The sequence below is a fragment of the Odontesthes bonariensis genome, chromosome 1, assembly GCF_027942865.1.
Source record: "Odontesthes bonariensis isolate fOdoBon6 chromosome 1, fOdoBon6.hap1, whole genome shotgun sequence".
Classification (NCBI taxonomy): Eukaryota; Metazoa; Chordata; class Actinopteri; order Atheriniformes; family Atherinopsidae; genus Odontesthes; species Odontesthes bonariensis.
The window spans coordinates 30,222,360-30,245,407 of NC_134506.1; the positions used below are offsets into that span (position 1 = coordinate 30,222,360).

At 41.8% G+C, this 23,048-nt stretch overlaps 1 protein-coding gene across 1 annotated transcript in view; it reads right to left on the bottom strand.

The window, feature by feature from the left end:
* LOC142378880 (ras-specific guanine nucleotide-releasing factor 1-like) overlaps nt 1-12,601 on the bottom strand; it is a 28,238-nt gene extending 15,637 nt beyond the window's left edge. The window contains exons 1-8 of the mRNA XM_075463840.1: nt 11,989-12,601; nt 7,244-7,350; nt 6,035-6,182; nt 3,360-3,452; nt 1,572-1,825; nt 1,383-1,462; nt 772-965; nt 242-351 (exon numbers count right to left, since the gene is read on the bottom strand). Coding sequence (XP_075319955.1) covers nt 242-351; nt 772-965; nt 1,383-1,462; nt 1,572-1,825; nt 3,360-3,452; nt 6,035-6,182; nt 7,244-7,350; nt 11,989-12,264 — 1,262 coding nt within the window. The 5' untranslated portion in view covers nt 12,265-12,601. The remainder of the gene's footprint in view (nt 1-241; nt 352-771; nt 966-1,382; nt 1,463-1,571; nt 1,826-3,359; nt 3,453-6,034; nt 6,183-7,243; nt 7,351-11,988) is intronic.
* Nucleotides 12,602-23,048: the final 10,447 nt, after the last annotated feature.

Here is a 23,048-nt window from a genome sequence, read left to right on the forward strand (position 1 = left end):
GGGATTTCACCACCTGTGTTCCACTGCTCTGTCATCACCTAATCTGAACCCGAGAAAACTGACCACAAAGTGATATAAATCTGCCGGAGATCTCTACATGGTGTACATATTCATGCTTCAAGTAGAAACAAACAAAGTCTGGGGGCTTTAATATCAGACTTGAATCAAAGCTTTGGAACCAAACAAACCAGACAAGCTCAGCAAATTGTGGATTTACATAAAAGCAGATGTACACAAGTACCTGGAAAGTTCCTCCAGTTTTGATTTGGCATAGTCCAAACTATTTCTCTCCACATGCTCATGGGGAGTGTGAGCCAGCAACTCATGCAAAGTCAGGATGTAACGAGGAATCTGAGAGAGACACAGAGACATGGCATAAATGAGTTTGACTTTTAATCTTTTTGTGTAAAATGTGTCTTTTGCTGTGGCACAGCTAAAAATGCACTTTAAACAGAACATTTGTAATCTGTTTGCATTGTGTACCAATTGTGCTCTACAAATAAACTTGCCTTGCCTAAGCAACACTGTCATTGGTGTTCGTTGCTGTATTGAAATCTGGTAACTGTGAAGGCCATAGCATATGATTTAAACTATTTTTATGTTGATCAAAGTATTCAGGTACCCGCTGTGCTCTGTTACATTCTCATCAAGGAAGAGATTGCTCTAAAACTGCAGCAATTTCAAGTATGGTGCCTATGGTGTGTACTTTACAGGCCACAATATACTATTTTAATACATGCAGTCTTTTACATTGTAACCCTGGAATCCTACCTGAAACATGGGGTATGTGAGGAAGGTCTCCAGCGTCCTCTCCTCACAGTCGGGCTTGGCCTCGTACTGCTTCAGCAGCTTGTCAAAGTCTCGGTTCTGTTTGCAGTGTGCCAGGATCTGCAGGCTGTACTGGTGGTTCCTCACAAACTCTTGGTAGATGTTCAGCATGGGCAGTAAGATGTCAAACAAGTCAGCTGAAAAGAGAGGCAGCAATTGAAATGACTATTAACAAAATAAAATGTTCGGTAAATATAGCCAGTAAAGGCAAAAACAACCGATGAATGTAAAGTCAAGTGCTCTGCGTTTAAAAAAAGCTCTTTACAATCATCCACATTCAGAAAGATTTATGTTATATCATAAGACTTTGCCTGGACAAATAAGACAAGTTGAACAATGAAAAAAATATATAAATATGTATATATATATATATATATATATATATATATATATATACATAGCAGTTTTGTATTTTAAGTGTTTACTGTGTGAATTAAAGGATTTTAATACTAAGACCAAATTTCATTATTGTGTGAAAAAAAGGCTGCACATAGATAAAGGAAAAAGAAAATAATTTGAATTCCTTTTCAGTGTGTATTTTGTGCGTCTCTTACCCAGAACCAGAGTCGGCCAGCTGGCTATCCTGGCCTTCAGGCCCTGGTAGAAGATCTGGTGGAGGAACATGATGGTCTCACTGATAAAACAAATGAGCAAAATGCTGGTCATGAGCCACTGTTCTTCCTTCTCTAGCTTGTAACTGTTGGGGTTCACACCACAATACAATCCTTCTGACCAACAGCCACCTGTTAAGGAATATGCTGCTGACATCATCGTGGGTGATGGGTGGTTTCTTAGAGCTGGCTGCCATGCGAAGTGGCCGCAGGAAGTTGTTGACCAAGATGTGGAGTTGCTGGACATATTCGGCTTCTGCCTCCAGCATGCTAAACACCACCTGGTTCCTCTTCCTCATGCTTTCAGCATGGGGTGAACGGATGTAGTCCTGGATGATGGTTTTCCACTTCCTGCGGCAAATCCAACCTCGCAGAAAACTCTGGACCTGTGATGGAAATGTTAAGTAGATAATGGTGATTAGATTAGATTGTGGAGTAACCTAATTCTCACATGTCATTATTGACATGTCATATTAAAAAAGAAATAAGTTTCAAAGAATTCTAGAGTTTTGCAACATATTACACATGCTGATCAGCTTGAGGAGATCCTGGATTTTGAGTCCAGCGAAGCTGCATTTTGAAAATACACAGGTAAAAAGTCCCAACCCTTTTCTTCACTTTCCCCCCGAAGGCACGCCTCTAGAGTACATGAACGCGCACGAGCACGAAGGTTCACGAGCGCTGTTCTGACAGCAAGCATCGATCGTTGCCGTATTTAGTATTTAGTATTTAGTTTATGCTAACTATACGTTTAATAATGCTAGGTGCTAGCCAAGCTGGCTCTAGTTTAGCTTCCTGCCAAGCTTCACAATGATTGGATACTGTTTTTCCTAGATTGTACGTTCGGCCACTAAAACTTTTCATATTTGTGTCAAAACTTTTAATTAATTGGTTGCAATGGGGGTGTGAAGAGTATTTCAAGCAATATGTAAAAAAATGTTCCAGAAAAAGATCCCCTACCCCGCCTTTAACTGGAATTGTTCTCACTGTCTGGTTTTTAGGTTTACATTTCCAGGAACACACTAATTAGTAGAGTCAAGTTAGCGAGTTTGTAAATCAGCTCAGTTACATGAGAAGTAGTGAAACACATAAAACATGAAAATATATATCAAATTGTGTAGAAGTATAGAAATCATCCTTTTTATTCGTTTTGATGGCATTCAGCACATCTTTCAAATCAATGTTTTCAGCAGGTTGTTTCTTCCATTGCAGCACCACTTTTTTATTTTTGTTTTTTGTATTTATTGTAGAAGTAATGGTAGTCGTTATGAAATTTGTACGTATATATATGTATGTGTGTGTGTGTGTGTGTGTGTGTGTGTGTGTGTATGTTTTCTGCTAAATTTATAATGCTCACATTTATTCAATGCCAAGGTTCTAACTACCTAAAAAAAGTTCACTCTCTTTGTGTTTGTTTTTGGTCTTCAGAAGCTTCTCAGAAAAATATCAGGGTCTCCGTTTCCTAAATACTTAATTCTATTCATCAGCCAGTTGGTAACACATATCTGCCATTTAAACCACTGAGGAGAAGGTGAAGATTGAACCAACCAGTGAAGTTTAGGTTACTAAAAAAAAGATGGGATAACCAAACAAATTGTCTTTGTAAAGCTTCACAGCTTCAATAGGATACACCATCTATTTCAGTATAAGGCAGAAGTAGTTAGTGGTTATAGTAAACATGGAGCTTTGTGCTTCAAATGCAAGTGTGAGATAAACTGAATGAATCAAGATTATGATTAAAACTTCAGGTTTCCAGAGACAATGTAACGCTTAATCCCTGCTGGAAGAGATCTTTACCTAAACCATTGATCCTTTCACCTTCTGTTCTCCCTCTTTGCATTTAAATACTTCATTTTCACAGACTAAAAACTGTGGACTGGGATTTCCACTTTAAAACTGCATAGCAGCTAAAGATTCTACCTTCTTGATCTTCTTAATCTCTGTATCATCATCACTGGGAGGCACCTCTGGATTTGACTGGATCTTCTCATTGTCCTTCAGCAGTCCAGCAATCTGAAATGCAGAACAACTTGTATAGGACTAAAAGGAGTATATTATACTACTGTAACGAAGGGACTCTTCGTTACCATGAAGGTGTTCAATGTACATATTTATAGCACTTTGGGTGATTGATTCAGTCACATTTTCACTTTAACAAGCATGAAACGCTTTAACTCTACATTGATTTGCACATCAGGAAACATTTACACATAGGATGCCTTGAATTGTTTATTGGAATGTTTGTTGAACATTTTGGAGTTCTGTGTGGGGTTCTGTCTTCCAGGTGTCTCTCGGATGATTGAGTGGCATCTACCTGTGAAGGAAACAAGTGTGTGTGTCAGGAAGTAGGCCATGGTTTAGTGAACCAGAGTAAATGGGTCTGGGCAATAACTGTAGTGGTGCAAAAAGTGATTAAGTGTAAATGGTCTGTTTACTCACCAGACTCTTCTTATGTCTTCTTCAAGGTGTTCAGGAAAATGTTTCCCCAGGGGTCTGAACACCAATTAAAGGTTCCAAGAGAGGCCATGAGATGAGAGTGTGTGGGGTATGAGGATTGGACTAGTCTGGCTGTAGGTGTTAGAAATCGGGTTTTATATTTATTGCACGGTTTTGTAAATAGATTAATTTGAAATTAAATGTGCTTTAGATGTTTCTGCCTGCAGGAAAACTACAGAGAAAGAAAAATGATATTAGAAAATAGCAACACCCCTGTCACTTAAAAGTGGTTGAGCCCGTAAGCAGCAGAGAATATAAAGCGCTGCTAGGGAGGCTGCTGCTGACGAGGGCTGACTGCGCTTTGTGAAAAACCTGCGTTAGTTCCTGGTCTTGATGTGTACATTGGGTAAATAAACAAAATAAAACTGTCTGTACCGTACTCCACCTTGAGTGTCCTCACTGAAATCCAGCTGCTCAGTGGCCACCTTCTCACAACTATATAAAGCTACAGCTTAATTTCTAACAGAGTTGATACATATGGCAAAATACAAATATTTCATAGAAAACAGATGAAAAACATGATGAAGAAATGGGTAATTCTACTTTTTTTTTTTAAATGTATGTGCTCATTTTAGTTCAGCCAGTTTTGTTGTTTTTTTTTCAAGAAAGTTTAGTCTGAAATAATTTGTAATTAATCAAATTTCATAAAATAAGCTAAATGGTTTCAATGGTGACAGGTCTGTACTGCAAGGAAGGCCAAGTTAGCACCAGCACTCTTGAATTATGTGCAGAATGTGGTTTTGGCACTGTTTTGCTGAAATAAACTCTCCCTGTAAAAGTGTGGATGGCGCCATCCGTTGCCCCTAAGCTTTTACTCCATAACGTGTAGATATTGTTCAGCATTAATGGTGAATTCACACATTTGCAAGCTGCTTCTTTTACATCATCTTGTTGTTTTTCTTTGCATAATAGTTTTACCGTGCATGTGTGCAGCATCGAAATGTGTTCACTGGCCAGGGTTTTCAATTCATACAGTACTATCCACAACAGGATAGTGATTGATTTCAGTGCATGCTTTTCTGTACGAATTCTGGAGTTTCTGGAGATCTCTTGAGGGATGAACCCCTCTCTATCTTTCCTTCTGAGAGACTCAGCCTCCTTGAGATTTTCTATTCATATCCAATTAGGTTATTGATCTACTGCCATTCAATCAGTTTAAATGTGCTGTGCTGGTTCTCCCCATCGTCACTTTTTTTAAATGTGGCCCTTAAATACTGGCCTCAAATTCATATTAAGATTTTTTTTCTCAAAAGACCAAAAATTCCATTTTAGAATTTATTATGTACTATGAGATGTATGATTTCCTACAAATTACAAGTTTATAATTATTCGGAAAATAATCTTTAACTATATTTTACATAGTGTCTCAACTTTTTGGCAAATGGAGGTTGTAAAATCCATCTCATGATCTTGGTGATTTCATATTCTCTCTCGCCAACACTTGCTATTATAATGGTCAGTAATGTTTTATTCAGTAATGTAAATGACCTTTTGATCAACTTTGTTTTGGTCCATTAGCTGGTTCAAGGGATTGATACATGCAGAAACTGAACCAGCCATAGCAAAATGTCCCTCATTGTATTTAATTCAATTCTGGTACATTCACATTTACTGTACTCGGAGTGTGAATAAAAAAAAAATTCAATAAATGACTGATTTTCTTTATTTTTTTTAGAAAAAAAGCATTACTAGTACACACTTAAGGCTTTGAAAGGGAGAAAGCAGATCATCATTTTGCAGTGCAGACTCTAGTATAATGTACAACAAAAGCTGACTCATGCATATTGAAAACACTGAATTCAATTGAAGCCTCCATTAGCACATTAAAGAGAGGTGCATTTGATCTGGTTTAGACTGAATAATGAGGATACAAAACTCTACATTGTAGCATAGAGTCTCTAGGGGGCACTGTAAGCAACAAGACTCGCTATGAACTCACGATGTTGTGGGTCGTGACCTTTGTCCTGTGACCACTTTGTGTCTTTGTCCTCTTCGCCTCACTCCTTTTATATCTCTACCTCTCCACTGCATACCGTACAGTAAAGCAAAGCACACATTCACACACAGATATTACTAGGTGAAATTACAAGGCGATTTACCTCTGATTTTAGCCGCTCTATCTCGATTTCCCCGTCCTCTATCTGTTGTCGAAGTTGCTTGGCAACTGTTTTCTCCGTCTCCACTATTTGGAGTAGATGAAGATACTTCTGCATGAGGGTCTCATGCTCTGTAGCCAGGTTCCTGTAACTATACAGACACACATGCACAGGCTTTGTAAGGACTTCATTAGCGCATGTTTCATGGGCTCTCCATAGATTTCTCAAAGCTGAGGCAGACCTGCGATCAGCATATGTTTGAACCACAGACCTTACGTCCACACAGAGTGCAGTGCAGTTATGCAATAATTCTTTAAATACTTGTTGGCTTGCCACAGCATAAGTGAAAGCTGCTTTTGTATGAGCAAAAAATTCAGTTTTTTTGTTGCCCTACTGTGCATCACAAATAACAGGTCAGTTTGTCCTTGTGCGTTAAGTGCCACTGTGGTGACTGAGAACTAATCAATTTAATCTTGACTGAATCCAATCAGTTGACATTTTGCCAAACAAATGCACACTGTTCACAATTAGAGTTACGTTGTTGCTTCGCTTTCACGACCCTCTTTTCTGCCCAATTCTTGGAAGTGCTATTTCTCAAAGCGCTGTACTTTTTTTAAAAGAATATTTATAGATGTACACAATACTCCAGTGAAAAGTGAGTATTCTTCATTGCACCTCTGACAAGTTGTTTCAAAAGTGCAAGGTTGTCTCGCATTGTTTGTCACATATATGTATATATATCAGAGACTGGAAAGACTTTGGGTCGTCACCAAATATCTCAGGTGTGCTTTGTGCGCATTACCTATCATTTTATAACTATGTTAAATCAATCGATTTAAAAGTGAACATTTTTAATGAATATTTGAAGACATTCATATTAGAATCACATTTCACCAGGATTTAAGGTAAGAAAAATTAAGGCTAAATGGTAGAATCATAGCTTTACTATTGTTAACCCAAGTCCTGTCCCACAGGGCTTGTCAATTGTTTTATTGCTGAGCTTTTGACTGTACACTTCAAATATCAGGCTGTAAGAAGTTCCCTGTCCTGTAATTGACCTTGTATCTCAACTTCTCGTGATAAATTTCAAGTTGAAAAAGTAAAAATTTTAAAAATCCGTTTTAACTCAGTTCAAATGCTCACGCACACACACACACACACAAACACACACACAGACTGGCGTATGTAGGTGAGAGGTCGTGTGTGTGTTACCTGGCCTGTGTGATCGCAGCCACCCATTCATCGCAGTCCTTGACATCCTCTGTGCGCAGTTCCAAAGCCTTTTGGTTGTCATGATTAAACGTGACAGTGAAGTAATACTGCAAAACCAAAACATAGAGAGAAAGTCGAACATTTGCTTCAAAAGTAATGACATGATCAGGACATACTAAACCATTTCAATGGGAAACATTTAAAAAAATAATCAAGTTTGACTGATCATGTGTGTACACATGAGCATAGACGTGTATGAATGAGTGGGAGTGAGAGATCCTGAGGGAAAAATCTTGAGATATTCATTATAAAGCCTCCGTGCATTTCCGTCTGTAACCTGGCAACTCACCTCTGAATTGGCAGAAGCCTCCAAACTGATGCTATTTTTCGTTTTGTTCTGCTATGTCCTAGTGATCTGGCATCCTTCAGTGACACAAACCCCTCTAGGTCCTCAGCCATTTTTACTCTACAATTAACTGTATCCAATGACTTGCCCGCCTTAAATGTTCCCTTATGGCAATTCTGACAAATACATGTAGAATTGTCTTCAAATAGGCTGATGACAGTCAAGTCCTCAAATCAAAAAAGTGCTAGCCACTGCAATAATAGTGCAGACTGGCTATCTGGGGTTCAAACTAATCAAATTATATAACAGTGATGCACTGTAAACAGACCCCCACAAATCCAATATATTGGATTTTTTTATCCCTCTCAAATGCCAGGAGCAAATCATTTGTGAAGGGGAGTAATGTTCCATATTTCCTGATGAGCAGCAGAATAGGCTTTTGTCAAGCCTTTTAGGCAGCTATATTTAACTCCACGTCACTACATTTCTCGCTACAGATGCACTCGCTGTTGTTAAGAGAGACAACATAGAGTGTAGGAAGTCCTTGTTTAAAATGAAAGAACAAAAATTTAATTTAATTTCAAATAGGGTACAAAAAAATGATAGTTACACATTTGTGATGATACTTATAAAGGTGCTTCTAATTACTAAAGACAAGAAAGACAATATATTTTTGAGAAAGTAGTGTGATTGGCTTTTTTTGTTTATTTGTTTGTTTTTCTTACTTTTGACACCAATTCTTACGCTAACAGCAGTGTGATTTGTGGGATCCCTTACAAGAGGGAAGATATGTTGTTGAAAACTAACAAGACAAGGCTTTACAATGGCAACAATCACATGTTTTAGATTAAAAAGATTGACAGTGTAAGCTAAACTTCAAGATAATAAATTCAACCACATAGAGACTGATGGTAGACTGATGTAAATGTATCAATTAGGCCTGAATTAAACTCAAGATGACAGTAAAAATGACAAAACAGAGTCCTCCCCACCACCAGCTCAGACGACCCACTTCCCATTTTTCACATACCCATATTTTCTGTACTTGCTAAATGGAACACAATGCCAAGGCATGTTGTTGCACATTTTGTTGGCCCCTTCAAATGCACTTTTTCAGATGCAAATAGGAGTTGCCATAGTAACTGTGGGCTTAAACGTAACTCGCCTTCTAAATGGGGAATAAGAACATTTAAAAAGTAGAACACTCCAAAGAATACAATGAGAATGGAGAGACAGACGGAGAGGGAGGGAGAGATGGATCTTTTGCCTTTTTGAAGAGTGAGGGCTATAAAAAGAGCTGTAGCCCTGCAAGGTGGCAGTTGGCTTGGCATCTATTCGATGCATTGTCCCTCTCCCTGTCACACACAGATAAGATCCAGTACTCCCTTGGCCATTTCTTCTGCAGCTCTTACACACACACACACACACACACACACACACACTTACTGACATGCAGAACATGGACACACACTGCTCAACAAAAACCTGGAACCTGCTGTAATCCACACACGTAACAGGTTTACTGTCAGGAGTGTACAGTAGCATTGCCTCTGACGACCTCTGCAGTCTGCACATTGACTCAGGTGTCTGTTTTTCCAGAGTTAGGAAAATAAAAGAGGAAATCTGTATGCCCTCAAAAACATGGAGCATCGATCAGTCTGTCTGTCCTCATTTCACCTTTTCTGTGGAACCACTCTGTTTTAAAGATCGACACTGGCGTATGCAGGATGACACAGCGAGGCAAATATAGACTTCAAGGCAAACACACAAGATCAGACGAGTCGCACAAGATGTGCAGATGTGGACTCATACAGGCAGGATTGATTGCACACTGCAAAAAGTGCAGTTCTCACGCACGAAGAACCTGTCTGTGGAGATATGTATATACATATGCATTTTAGATTTAAGTGCACATTGAAAAGGGAAAAAAAATAAGAAAAAGAAAACGCTTAATGTATTCCTGACACATATTACACAGAAGGACAAGGGCTGAACAGAGAACTGTGTTATGCTAATTGCAGTCTTTCAAATTAATTTAATTCGCTGTTGAAATAAATTTACCGGAGCAGTTGGCATGAGCAGCTGTCGTCATAGATGCCACTCAGTACATATTTCATCCATACCCACAAGACGCTGCTTGTCCAAAAGAGAATGCTTAACAAACAACCCATGCTTTTGTTTGTTTGCACATCTCTGTAACTGCAAACGTCTACATTGCAACAACAACAACAAAAACTGTCAAGGGTTACATATAATAGCCACAACTTTCTGAATTATGCAAGCATGTTTGTGTAGTCACACCACTGACACTGATCCTGACAGCCATGCACGCCAAGAGCGAAGGAGAGGTGCTTGAGGAAGACATGCGGGTTCAGCACCACGGACAGCAACGCCAGGTAGCAACATTAACATGAAGTAGCTGTAGCTGTAGGAGGCACTGGAGGAGTCACATAATTGATTTACACTGTCTCCATCTTTTATCCATCCCTCTTATATGATATACAGTACAAGGCAAATGCTATCAACTATGCCTGGAATGACAAAAAGTGCAAAATGAAAATTGAATTCAATGAAAATGAAAACCAAATTTAAACATAAGGAAAGTTATAATACTGAAGTCATTTTTCCCTTGTCATTCATCTTTAGGTGTCATTGGGTATGGTTATTGCTGTGGGCAAAAAAGACCTGTACAATTATGCGTTGCTGCAGAGCTGAAGAACCCTCTGACTGAACACACTCCATGTTTCAACACGGAGTTATGCAGAGGGCGGGCAGTATTGTTCATTACGTCCATCAGTACGTACATCAATAAATTAGCAGTCTGTCAGACACAGATGATGGACAAAAGTCAATTCTAGTGCAACAGTTTGGCATCTGAATATTTACAAAGATAACCAAACTTTTCAAAGTTAGAGATAAGCAATAATATTAAACCTGTCTTACCCACTCTAAACCTACAAAAGTCTTTCTTAGTGAGTTTACAGATTACAGTTCTACATTTTTACATATGCTATTTGTACTGATGTGCGCACTGATCCATTAAACTATAATCTTGAACTACAGTTATTTTGCACTACAAAGAGCTCCTTATGGGCTTGGTGATTAAGGTGCTGAGCGTAAACCCCAACATGCCCACTTTAAGTGAAGTAATGTTTCTGGAATACCTAAAAAGGCTTAAAATGTAATATCTGAAAATGACAAAACATGATGTGTGCAAGGTTATTAAATCAAACTATGTGGTTTTTAATTTGTTGATACAATAGTTAATTAGAAAGTTGTGATGTGCAAATGTGAAATAGAGCAACATGCCAGTAATTTGATTTCCTCACAAGTAAAAAAAAAAAAAAAAGACTGAACATGTAAAATAACCCAATGCTTTGCCATCAACTTGAGGGCTTTATACCCTCTACTGCAAAGAAAGCAAAAGAGACTGCAGCTGGCGGAGCAGATTTCAGAAGGTGACTGCAGTCATAGCTCACAGCAGCTTGACCACTTACTGGCATGCCACTGTTTTGATCCTAAGCGGCAGCCGAACGGGTTTCACTGGTTTTATCTGTGCTTCCACATCTATGAAGCTATTCCTGACTGTCCTTTACAGTAATTGTCCAACCCTCGGTCATGTTAATCCACGGCATTAAATGCCAAATGGAATTTTTTTAAACGTATTGAGTGTGCGTTAAGAGACTGTCATCCATGGCTGTTAATAACAACTCACGATAACGAGAGCGCTATCATATGAACCATCGACTATAAACCGGGGAGACTCAGGTGCCAAGGTGGGATGCTATTAATATCAAAACAAGGAATTTAATCAATACGTCAAAAACGACACGGAAGGGGCATCTCTCCTCCGCAAGACTGCAACGTACAAAGTTCGAATGCAGTTTAAGTTCACTCTTAGTGTACCGGCTGCATTCTCTCCACGTTTGTGTCCAGAAATACGGGCTAAATGTGATGCGACATGTTTAATGATGACGAGAACATGAAGGAGGGAAATAGTTTGCAAAGTTTAACACTGGTTTGCTTGTGTCCTGCCAACTTGAAGTCACAGATTTTTTGTTTGTTTTTGATGCATTCAGTGGAATGCCTTTTGGGACAGGGTGTGAGGCTATTTTAAAGGAGAATCAATCAGTTAGGATGACGCCATTACGTAACCACAAACGTCAAGTGAACTGTAATTGCAAAAGCATCTCTTGGAAATTGCTTGCGCGACACAGTTTGTGTTGGAAGGAAATAAAACACAGCAAATGAGTTGATAGAGTTGTAGACGTAAACGTCCCTTTAACACGCATCCAAAGTGGTACGAGCAAGTTTTGAGGCATCACAACTAACTCTTCTGTAGATGGATTACTTGTCAGCCAGTAAGGAAACTCCCGCTCCTGAGCGATCGATATCTTACCTGCTTCTCTAAGCATTCTTTCGCTGAGAGAGACGGTTTGGGTGACGGTGCCCTGTCACAGACACATCCCTCCAACAGGTACAGTCCAGAGGGGCGTGAGCTGGAGTCGTTTTCGAAATAAAACAACATGTTTTGCAACAATGCGAACCACTTTGAATGCCATTTTGTGTTGTCTGAGCTTTTCTTGCTCAAGCAACCTCGCCTCGTCCCATCCTTCTTCGCCAAAAGAGCCAGATAGGTGATATGGCCATCATTGAGTCTCATCCCTTTCTGCATGTTGGCTGGGAATCCGAAAGGATCTGCGGGTTTGCCTGCGGATTCTTACATGTTCTTCCTCTTCTCAGCGCCTCCGAAACACAATCACACTTGGTGGGCAGCAGCCCACTCCTGAGTGCCCATCACCACTTGCCACCCTAACGTTTGCAACCGCGTTTGCCACGAAGAAGAAAATGATGCAGAGTCTCCGTCACGCACTCAACCGCACAGACCTCTCCACGCTGCAGGCATACTACAGCAACCCCGACGCCGTCCTAGAGAAGCCTTCCCAAACGCTCATGATGAGGACTGAATTTTCCGCGTGCAGAGCCTACAAAAGAGCGCGCGCGCACACACTCTCATCTCGGCTCGGCTAGAGGGAGGAAGCGCAGACACGTGACCTGTCCCCGGAGCAGCAGATTTAAGCACCTTGGACAGAAACTCCGAGGGAAAAAAAACAGTGGGAGAGAAACGCAGTCCCTCCTCAGTTTCCTTACTTTTATTTTAGGGTAAAAGAAAAACTATTTGTCCTTAGCTTATTGCAGTATGATTGACTAGTAAAAAATTACATGAGAGAAGAAAGCAATATTATGCAGCACTCTACAGCAACAACCCGCAGTGCTCAGAAGAGTGTAAGATGCCAGAATAGTGTGTCCTATGGTGCTAAAAAAAAATAAGGAAGCAACAGACGGACTATTGAACAGACTTTTGTTACTAAGATGACCAATAAAACAAAGATTAACATGGGAGAAAAGTTAAACAAATTCTACTCTCTCTATACATCGTTCTTATGGGCAATGTCATGAAGAACATGACATGCATACATACAGAGATTCTAAATGTGGCATTATTTTTTGGTTTATAGTGCTACTGTGAGGAAGCTTGCCATCACTTTTGAACCACATGTTAAATTTATACGCATATTAAGCAAGTCTTTGTAGAGGCCTTTTTCATCTGTGAAATATTACCAAAATCAGAAGCAACCTGTCCTAAAGTGAAGCAGAAAAACTTCTCTGTGCATGAAAGACACCTTCAGTTTCCTTGGTTCCACACTTCCCTGAAAATCTGTCAGCTGATCCAAAATGTTGAAGCCAAAATACTGATAGGTACCGCGAAGAGTGGCTTGCTTTTCATGACCAGATTAAAAAATAACCTGTTTGTGCCCTGATTTTTGGGGGGGTTTCATTGCTGTTCATTGTCACTATTTTACTGCTATTTGCAAATTGCTTTTACAGGTGTGTTTTTTTACCTTTTAAACTTTGTATTATTATTTTATATTTTTCACACACGTCTTGCTGCTCTGAAAAGTACTTTGGATTGCAATAATCTTTGAAAAGTTAAACTGAGTTGAGTTTAGAGTGACAGGATTGTTCCTAATTACATCACACTTCTATGCAGTAGAAAGGGTTGTGTGTGGAATCTCAACCACTGTACTCTTACTTTGATTTGGCATTTCTCTTTTCTTTGCTTTATACATTTACTTCACTCTTACTTATCTTTTTTTTACCAATTCATAGTTGTAAGATGTGTTATGAAAGAGTCAAAACGCTGATTCATTATTAGTTTTTGACTAATGATTACTTTTGAAAGTCTCTTACCCAAAGATCCAGAAGGAGAAAGATGTTTCCTCAACTTATTAGATTTGCTCATTTAAAGAATAATTTGGTACCAAAAGAGATCATTCATTCATTGTTTCTCATCACAAAAAGGGGCAAAGGATACACACCACCAGTTTCAGCATAAATTAATGTTGAAACAGCATAATTTCTTCCAAAGACGCAAATCTTTCAACATTGCTACGCAAAGCTCTCTCCTCTTGGTTTCTCACCTCAAGTGAAAAGGAAGAGGATGAAAGTGTTACGAGAGTTTACTTAATTTGGGTCTGCCCATCTTTATACTTCCTGTCTACTTAATAGGCAAAAAATTAATAAAATAAATCCTGGTCTTGTTGGCTGGGACACAGGTTGCCAGTGGCAATGAGTAATCCCCCCCATAACCCTGATGAATCCAGATCACTGTTTTAACACTTTTACTATATCTCCTACTCTTTCTGTCTTTGATCCCAGGGGAAATTTTATCTCACATTCACTGTGAAATTGCACTGATTTCTCAACATCACTACCAACTAGCTGCAATGGCGGAACAAGAACGTGTTTTCACCCAATGATATATTTTGAAATATTCTATTGCTACTAAACCTTTGTCCTTGTCTCTCTCTGTCCTGTCCTGCACCTTTTATACAACACAGAGAGTTAACAAAAGCCTCTCAACGCTGTCCACTGCTGGTACATTTACATATCTAAGAGGGCCAGAGAGATACTCATCAGGGTTGGCCCATAATTAATCCTGGATTAGCATATTGGGGCGAGGACACACACAATGGTTTATTTCATCACATGGTGTTTCACAGTGGGATCACAGCGCTGTGGCTGTGTGGGATCATTAAAATGATCCAGGGAGGTAACAGGGTATAATTGAGTGAGATTCGACTGCACTTGATACAGTTCGTTTTATTGAACAGAGGAGAGGACCCTTCACTTTTCTTGAGTATGTCATTTTTTTCTTTCTCCTCTTGGTACCAGGTGTGATGCAGAGAGGCAGGAAAGTGGAAAGAGTTAGAGCTGCAACATGGAATTAGCTGCAGCTTAACCCCATGCAGCCATTAAAAGACTGAGTCTGCCAGGACGCCTCAGGCTCAGCTTTGTTGCTCAGTTCCTTCCATCCATCCCATAATCAGCCCTGCAGACAAGAGTGGTAATGAGGTGGTGATTCTCCTCTGTGCTTGGCGCTGATAGTAAAGATTATTTTTATGGCTTCCTTTTATAGACGGCACAGAATGGAAAGTGATGCAGATGATTGTCAAGACAGAGCAGTGATGACATTTGGGAAAGGTCACGAAGGGGATTCAAACCCATGAAACTGTGTCCAATCAGAGAGCAGCTCTTGGGGGTGGGGGTGACTTTAGACATATTGTGCAACAGGATTTTAAGGCATCCTTTCTGGGTTGCTGTGTCAAGCCAGTGTCAGTCATCAACAAAAAAGGGATAAAAATGGGGTTAATGAAAAGGGCAGATAATAAAAGTGAATATTAAAGCTGCATGATTATGTCTTTTTAGCTACTTGGGGGTAGAAAAACCAAGAAGCCCAAAGCAATTATAAAGAAAAACGTCATCATTGGCTTTCATTTACAGTAATATCCCTGAATACCTGAACTCAGTATTCTTTCCTCTTCATGCGTTTTGATCAAATATTGGCTATTTACTTTGAAAGCGCTAAAGTTTCTTTAGTAAATTCTTTCTTTATATTGCTTTCTGTGGACATTTCACATGTGCATGATAGTGAATCCTACAAATACCCTACAAATATTTATCTAATTTGTTCATTTGTTTGTTTGGTTATCAATTGTTTTCCTATATTGATCCATACAGTTGATCCATAAATGTCAGGTCAGGTTTGTCATGTGAAATGACCAATGAAAACTGAAGGGGTGTGCCTACTTGCTGTCTGACAGATTGTTTAGGAAATTAATACTGAATTATTAGAAAGGACTTGTTTGTCAATCACATTTATGGCAAGCACATATTCAGATGAACAAAATATATATAAACAAATAAATAAGCAAATAGATTAATTAAAACAATTTTCTGAAATATCTAAATATCAATTAAATATTAAACCACTTGTATCAAAAGTAATCCTGATCAGTGAGAGATACATAAACAACAAAATATATATATTTTTAAAAACTGTTTGCTCTATAGTGAGGAATCAAAGACAACAATAGGTCTTCTAAGATTTAAGGAATTTATTATAGAATAATAAATCAAACTAGAATGAATAACCAGCAATAGTCAGCAATAATCATCAAACAGTCAGAAACCAAGTCTCACGATTCGGCCGAATAGGGTGCAGCCTTTCAACCACAGTGGTTTCAAGAGTCTGGACAACCCACTGATGCTAAGATTGGTCCTTTTATATAGTGTTGACCACGTACACATGTTTGTCCAGACAGTTCAAATTCCATCTTAAGTACAGAGCACATTGGAAAATCAATCACATGACGTCTAGCATTATTTGCTCGAGCAGTTCATGCAGTTCTGTTGTATGTAACAGTTCAGGGAAAACGTGTAAAAAGTGTTACACAACACATAAAAGGAAAAAGCTATTTTCCCATTACAATTTTATTGTTTAAACTATAACATGTTACATATCCCATGATTTGCCTGTTCCCTCTCTTCTTTTACTCCCTGTTGGAAGGTTGGCCAGTGTCAGCAGCTTTGTGACTCTGGGGTTTGGCTGCAGCTCTACACACTGTGTGCCAGGTGCTGCATGCAGGGTCACCACCTGGCTGCAGCTTCCTCAGGCTGAGCAGCATCAGAACGGAAAAAAAGCACGAGTTTCAGATAGGAACACCACTGCCACAGATCTCACCTTCGTGATGCATTTTCTGCCCCAACAATATGAACAAAACAGGATGACTGAAGCTGTTAAAATGGTGGTTAAATGACGATGCAGACCTTTTGTAATACATTTTTTAGACAATTTATCTATACCTTGTTCTGTCATCTAGCTGTTGGTGGTTCTTGGCTGTGTAGTTTGACATCTAGTAATTAGCTTTCTTGTTGCATTTTTTCTGATGGATATAAAATTAAGTACCTTTGGTGAAACCCAGCCCAACATTCAAAGTACTGCACATCAGGGGAGACTGCCTTCATCCCCAATGCCATGTGACGTTCACGCAGGCAGATACGGCCAACAATCATGTGGAAAAGAAAATGTGGCTTTTAGTGGTCATGAGATTAATTGCATGTTAAGGGTAAAACTGGTACCCATGATCCATCCATCCATCCATCCATCCATTATCTTCCGCTTGTCCGGGGGTCGGGTCGCAGGGGCAGCAGCTTGAGCAGAGAAACCCAGACGTCCCTGTCCCCGGCCACTTCCTCCAGCTCTTCTGGGGGGACCCTGAGGCGTTCCCAGGCCAGCCGAGAAACATAGTCTCTCCAACGTGTCCTGGGTCTTCCCCGGGGCCTCCTCCCAGTGGGACGGGCCCAGAACACCTCACCAGGGAGGCGTCCAGGAGGCATCCTAACCAGATGCCCGAGCCACCTCATCTGACTCCTCTCGATGCGGAGGAGCAGCGGTTCTACTCCGAGCCCCTCCCGAATGACCGAGCTTCTCACCCTATCTCTAAGGGAGAGCTCAGACATCCTGCGGAGAAAACTCATTTCGGCCGCTTGTATTCACGATCTCGTTCTTTCGGTCACTACCCACAGCTCGTGACCATAGGTGAGGGTAGGAACATAGATTGACCGGTAAATCGAGAGCTTCGCCTTCTGGCTCAGCTCCTTCTTCACCACGACGGGCCGGTGCAGAGCCCGCATCACTGCAGACGCCGCACCGATCCATCTGTCAATCTCCTGCTCCATTCGTCCCTCACTCGTGAACAAGACCCCGAGATACTTGAACTCCTCCACTTGGGGAAGGATCTCATTCCTGACCCGGAGAGAGCATTCCACCCTTTTCCGGCCGAAGACCATGGTCTCAGATTTGGAGGTGCTGATTCTCATCCCAGCCGCTTCACACTCGGCTGCGAACCGCTCCAGTGAGAGCTGAAGGTCACGGTCTGACAACGCCAACAGAACCACATCGCCCACAAAAAGCAGAGACCCAATTCTGAGGTCGCCAAAACGGACCCCCTCAACGCCCTGGCTGCGCCTAGAAATTCTCTCCATAAAAATTATGAACAGAATCGGTGACAAAGGGCAGCCCTGACGGAGTCCAACCCTCAAAGGAAACATGTCCGACTTACTGTCGGCAATGCGGACCAAACTCTGACACCGGTCATACAGAGACCGAACAGCCCATATCAAGGAGTCCGGCACTCCATACTCCCGGATCACCCCCCACAAGAGTCCCAGAGGGACACGATCGAACGCCTTCTCCAAGTCCACAAAACACATGAAGACCGGTTGGGCGAACTCCCATGCACCCTCCAGGATCCTGCCGAGGGTATAGAGCTGGTCCACTGTTCCACGGCCAGGACGAAAACCACACTGCACCTCCTGAATCCAAGATTCGACTATCCGGCGGATCCTCCTCTCCAGTACCCCCGAAAAGACCTTACCAGGGAGGCTGAGGAGTGTGATCCCCCTATAGTTGGAACACACCCTCCGGTCCCCCTTTTTAAAGAAGGGGACCACCACCCCGATCTGCCAGTCCAGAGGCACTGCCCCCGATGTCCACGCGATGCTGCAGAGGCGTGTCAACCAAGACAGCCCTACAACATCCAGAGCCGTTCCCAACAGACCCTCACAATACGTTTGGCCCTGCCAGGTCTGACCGGCTTCCTCCCACACCAGCGGAGCCAACTCACCACCAGGTGGTGATCAGTTGACAGCTCCGCCCCTCTCTTCACCCGAGTGTCCAGGACATACGGCAAGTCCGACGATACAACCACAAAGTCGATCATCGAGCTGCGGCCTAGGGTGTCCTGGTGCCAAGTGCACAGTCCGTGCCGAGCACAGAAGTCCAATAACAAAACACCACTCTGATTCAGATTGGGGGGGCCGTTCCTCCCAATCACGCCCCTCCAGGTCTCACTGTCATTGCCCACGTGATCATTGAAGTCCCCCAGCAGGACGAGGGAGTCTCCCGGAGGAGCACTCTCCAGTGCCTCCTCCAGGGACTCCAAAAAGGGTGGGTACTCTGAACTGCTGTTCGGTGCATAAGCACAAACAACAGTCAGGACCCCTCCCCCCACCCTAAGGCGGAGGGAGGCTACCCTCTCGTCTACCGGGGTAAACCCAAATGTACAGGCGCACAGCCGGGGGGCAATAAGTATGCCCACACCTGCTCTACGCCTCTCACCACGGGCAACTCCAGAGTGGAAGAGAGTCCAACCCCTCTCGAGGAGGCTGGTTCCGGAGCCCAAGCCGTGCGTCAAGGTGAGTCCAACTATATCTAACTGGAACCGCTCAGCCTCGCACACCAGCTCAGGTTCCTTCCCCAGCAGAGAGGTGACGTTCCACGTCCCAAGAGCCAGCTTCAGTAGCCGAGGATCAGACCGCCGAGGATCAGACCGCCAAGGTCTCCGCCTTCGGCTGCCACCCAACTCACAATGCACCCGACCCCCTTGGCCCCTCCCACGGGTGGTGAGCCTGTTGGAAGGGGGACCCATGTAGTTTCTTCGGGCTGTGCCCGACCGAGCCCCACAGGTACAGACCCGGCCACCAGGCGCTCGCCGGCGGGCCCCACCCCTGGGCCTGGCTCCAGGGGGAGGCCCCGGTAACCCACGCCCGGGCGAAGGTACACGGTGTCCAATAGTTTCATCCATCATAGGGGGTTTTATGGGCTGTTCTTTGTCTGGTCCCTCATCTAGGATCTGTTTGCCATGGGTGACCCTAGCAGGGGCTTAAAGCCCCGGGCAACATAGCTCCCAGACTCATTGGGGCACGCAAACCCCCCCACCACGGTAAGGTGACAGCTCATGTTGAGGTCAAATTGTAAAAAGAGTGTCTTTTAACCCTAACCATGATTGTTTTATAGCCCTAACCAAGTGAAATTACTGACTGGACAACCAGGAAGTTGTTTGGTCTTAGTGGCTAGATTTAACCAAAGAAACCAGAAAAGATAGCATCCATTAAGGTGACGATAGCATTGTTAAAAAACAATCTATTTTATGATCATCTATGATAATTTTCTAACCCTAACCAAGTAATATTATTGGCTTAACTCAACGAAGAAGAGGCAAAAGTGTTTTAAGAAAGTGTAGTGCTAATGATGGAATGTGTGTTGGTCTCGAACTCACGTCACACTAAAGCCCGTGGTTGAAAGTGCAGCACTTTGCTGCTACTGCTCGCTCGCTCGCTCGCTCGCTCGCTCCATCCATCCATCCATCCATCCATCCATCCTCCTCCTCCTCCTCCTCCTCCTCCTCCTCCTCCTCCTCCTCCTCCTCCTCCTTCTTCTTCCTTATGAGGAATCTTTGACTTATTAGACAAACAAAAAAAATTGAGTGTGATGTCTGTTCTGATTTGGAAACACTCATATAAGTTTTATTTACCTTCTGCTTCTTGAAGAGGTGGTACTTTAGAATATACCGTAAGCAAGGACATTTTGATACCACAACCTAACCAAGCAGCAACTGAAAACAAAAGTAAGTTTATTCGTGAAAAGAAGGGCAGAAAGTACTCCGATTGGAGACAAACTGTCTGGTAAGTGCATTCTACTAAATATTTAAGGGAATCTTAATGGATTGTTAAGAAAATGTCATAAAAAAACGATTAAAGTCTAAATAATGACAGAAAAACCTAGTGGAATTCTAACAGTGTTGGCCTAACAGCACCTAAATCTAAAGATCTGACATAATTAAAACTTGAGTGGAACTCAAATAGAAGTGATTGTAATTTCTATTGAAATGTGAACTACATAGAAGTGAATAAAGTTCACTTTTTAAAGAACATCTGTTACCACAATCGCTAAAATGCAGCTCCACCTGTTATCATACACCGTGGGTACTCCCTAGCATCTGTCTCCAGACCTCAACTTCCCCCTTACATCAATCCTCCACTGTGTGACCCTGCCAGAGTGGCATCTGTGTCTCTGTCTAACAGGTGTCATTCCCACCAGCTCAGTACACTGCAGCGTCAAATGGCTGGCCCAAAGATATATGCTAATGCCATGCTAATGCCATATAGCAGATCTGAAGGTGAGGCATATTAATGACAGACGAAGAATCATATTCAGCCAGAAGAGTGCACTGTCCTTGACAAGCGGGCTGCTGCATCCTCATAAGTTAGCGGAGGTCACGTCACTGGAGACACTGCTGAGGCTTTAGGCAACTTTTTTGCTGTGACACGTGGCTTGAGGGACATATGCATTGGGGTCGCGTGTGCTCACGAATATGCACAAATTTGTGCATTTGTACCAACGGACTCCATCCACAATCGCTCTCATACATCCACGCACACACACTTCTAGCTGTGGGATGAAGGAGGCTGACTCATGAAGGCATGTGTTCATTATTGTAATATAGTCAGTGTGGAAGTGTCTGCAGATAATCAGATTTTGAAAACAGATTAAATATATGGAAGATTTTTCCAGATCTTAACTGCTTTTCATGTAGTCTTGCTTGCAAGTTTCACCGGCTGACCCAAGAAAAGTAGAATTTATGCTTCTTGCCCACAAAAGCATGTGAAACGGAAAGAGCACAGGGTCAGGTGTGGGGCATTGTTGCCCACTGCAGCATGTGCAGAAGCAGCAACATAAGGGTCTCACTCAGTTCAGCACACGTGTCTGCTCCTGGAGTCTTGTGATGAATCTATTACCCTGGCACATTTGCCTAAAATATGTAACACTATTAGCAGTATTTTCATAACAGCAATGCACCATATAATTACACAACCACGAAAGGCGTAGCTACAATAACAGTGATGAAGTCAGCGAATTATCACCTCCCTCTGCAGCATTTTTCTTCTGTTTCAACAGAGCTTTGCAGTCTTTCAGCTCATTGTTTTGGTTTTCTGGAATGCAACTTTACTTTTGCCTAAGGAAGCAGCTGTTTTCAGAAAAAGAAAAACACAAAAAAAACTATCGTACATTCTACTGCCCAAACTGAAGCTCACAGCTTATTGGTGTTCATAGTGACATATCACTATGATCATAAAGATATTTCCCTCTGGAGTTGGCAGACACCAAAAGCAGAGTTGAATTTAGAGTCATTAGTAGTTTGTAGTTCATGGGATGAAGATAAAAACATTTTTTAAATGAATGACAACATTGTGGGCTGCTTGGTGTTGTGCTGGTTAGCACTGTTGCCTCACAGCAACAACGTTCCTGGTTAAAGTCCTGGCTGGGGCCTTTCTCCTTTCTGTGTTGAGTTTGCATGTTCTCCTCCATATACGCATGGATTCTCTCTGGGCACTCCAGCTTCCACCCACCATCCAAAAGCATGCATGTTAGGTTAATTCTAAATTGATTGTGTTTAAGTGTGCATGTTGATTGTGTTCTGGAGACCATCACCCAATGGCAGCTGGGATAGCCTCCTATGACCCTGAATTGGATTAAGTGGGTAGACAATTTATGGTTGGTAGATAACATTGTTCCACAGCTGAAAAGGTTTCTAAGCTGTCATGATCTTGTGTTTTGTTGTTCCTGTCCTGATCTGAAAAGTGCCCTCACTTGTGCATCTTGTTTGGATCTACTCCCAGTCTTTGTCTTTTTACCGCCAGCACGATTGCTTGGGTTGCATTCCTTTGATTCACTTTTGTTCTGTTAGTTCTTTATATATGACCACTCAGATGGTTTTACATTTACGGCGGATGCACACTCAGGTGCAAACAGGCACTGAACCTTTTTAAGTTGAACACTCAACACACTAATTCCTGAAGGAAGTTTCATCAAGCGTTCTTTTGTCTTGTTCCTTTTATAGATTCTATTTCGTGGAAAGGCCCCAAATTCGATCATGTATTTTCTCTTGGCTGATTCCCTCCATATTTAGAGAGTCTATTTGTGGCAGTGTCTCTCCACAGTTTCCTTTGCCATGCCCTGAGGAGAGAGTGTAAGGGAGGGGGTACTAATAAACCTCCCAGAGTATGCCTCACTTAGTTTCAAAACTGCAGCAGAACTGGCAGTCAGGGCCTGCAGTGAACAACAAAGCATGAATATACTGATAAAGTGGAATGGCAACAGTATGCAGGGTTGACATAACTGGAAAATAGATAGCTTCAACTGGGTAGTTAGTTTTTTATCCCTCCTTGCCAAAGCCAGGGAGCATGATTCTCAAAATAGGAGACAGCAGGAAT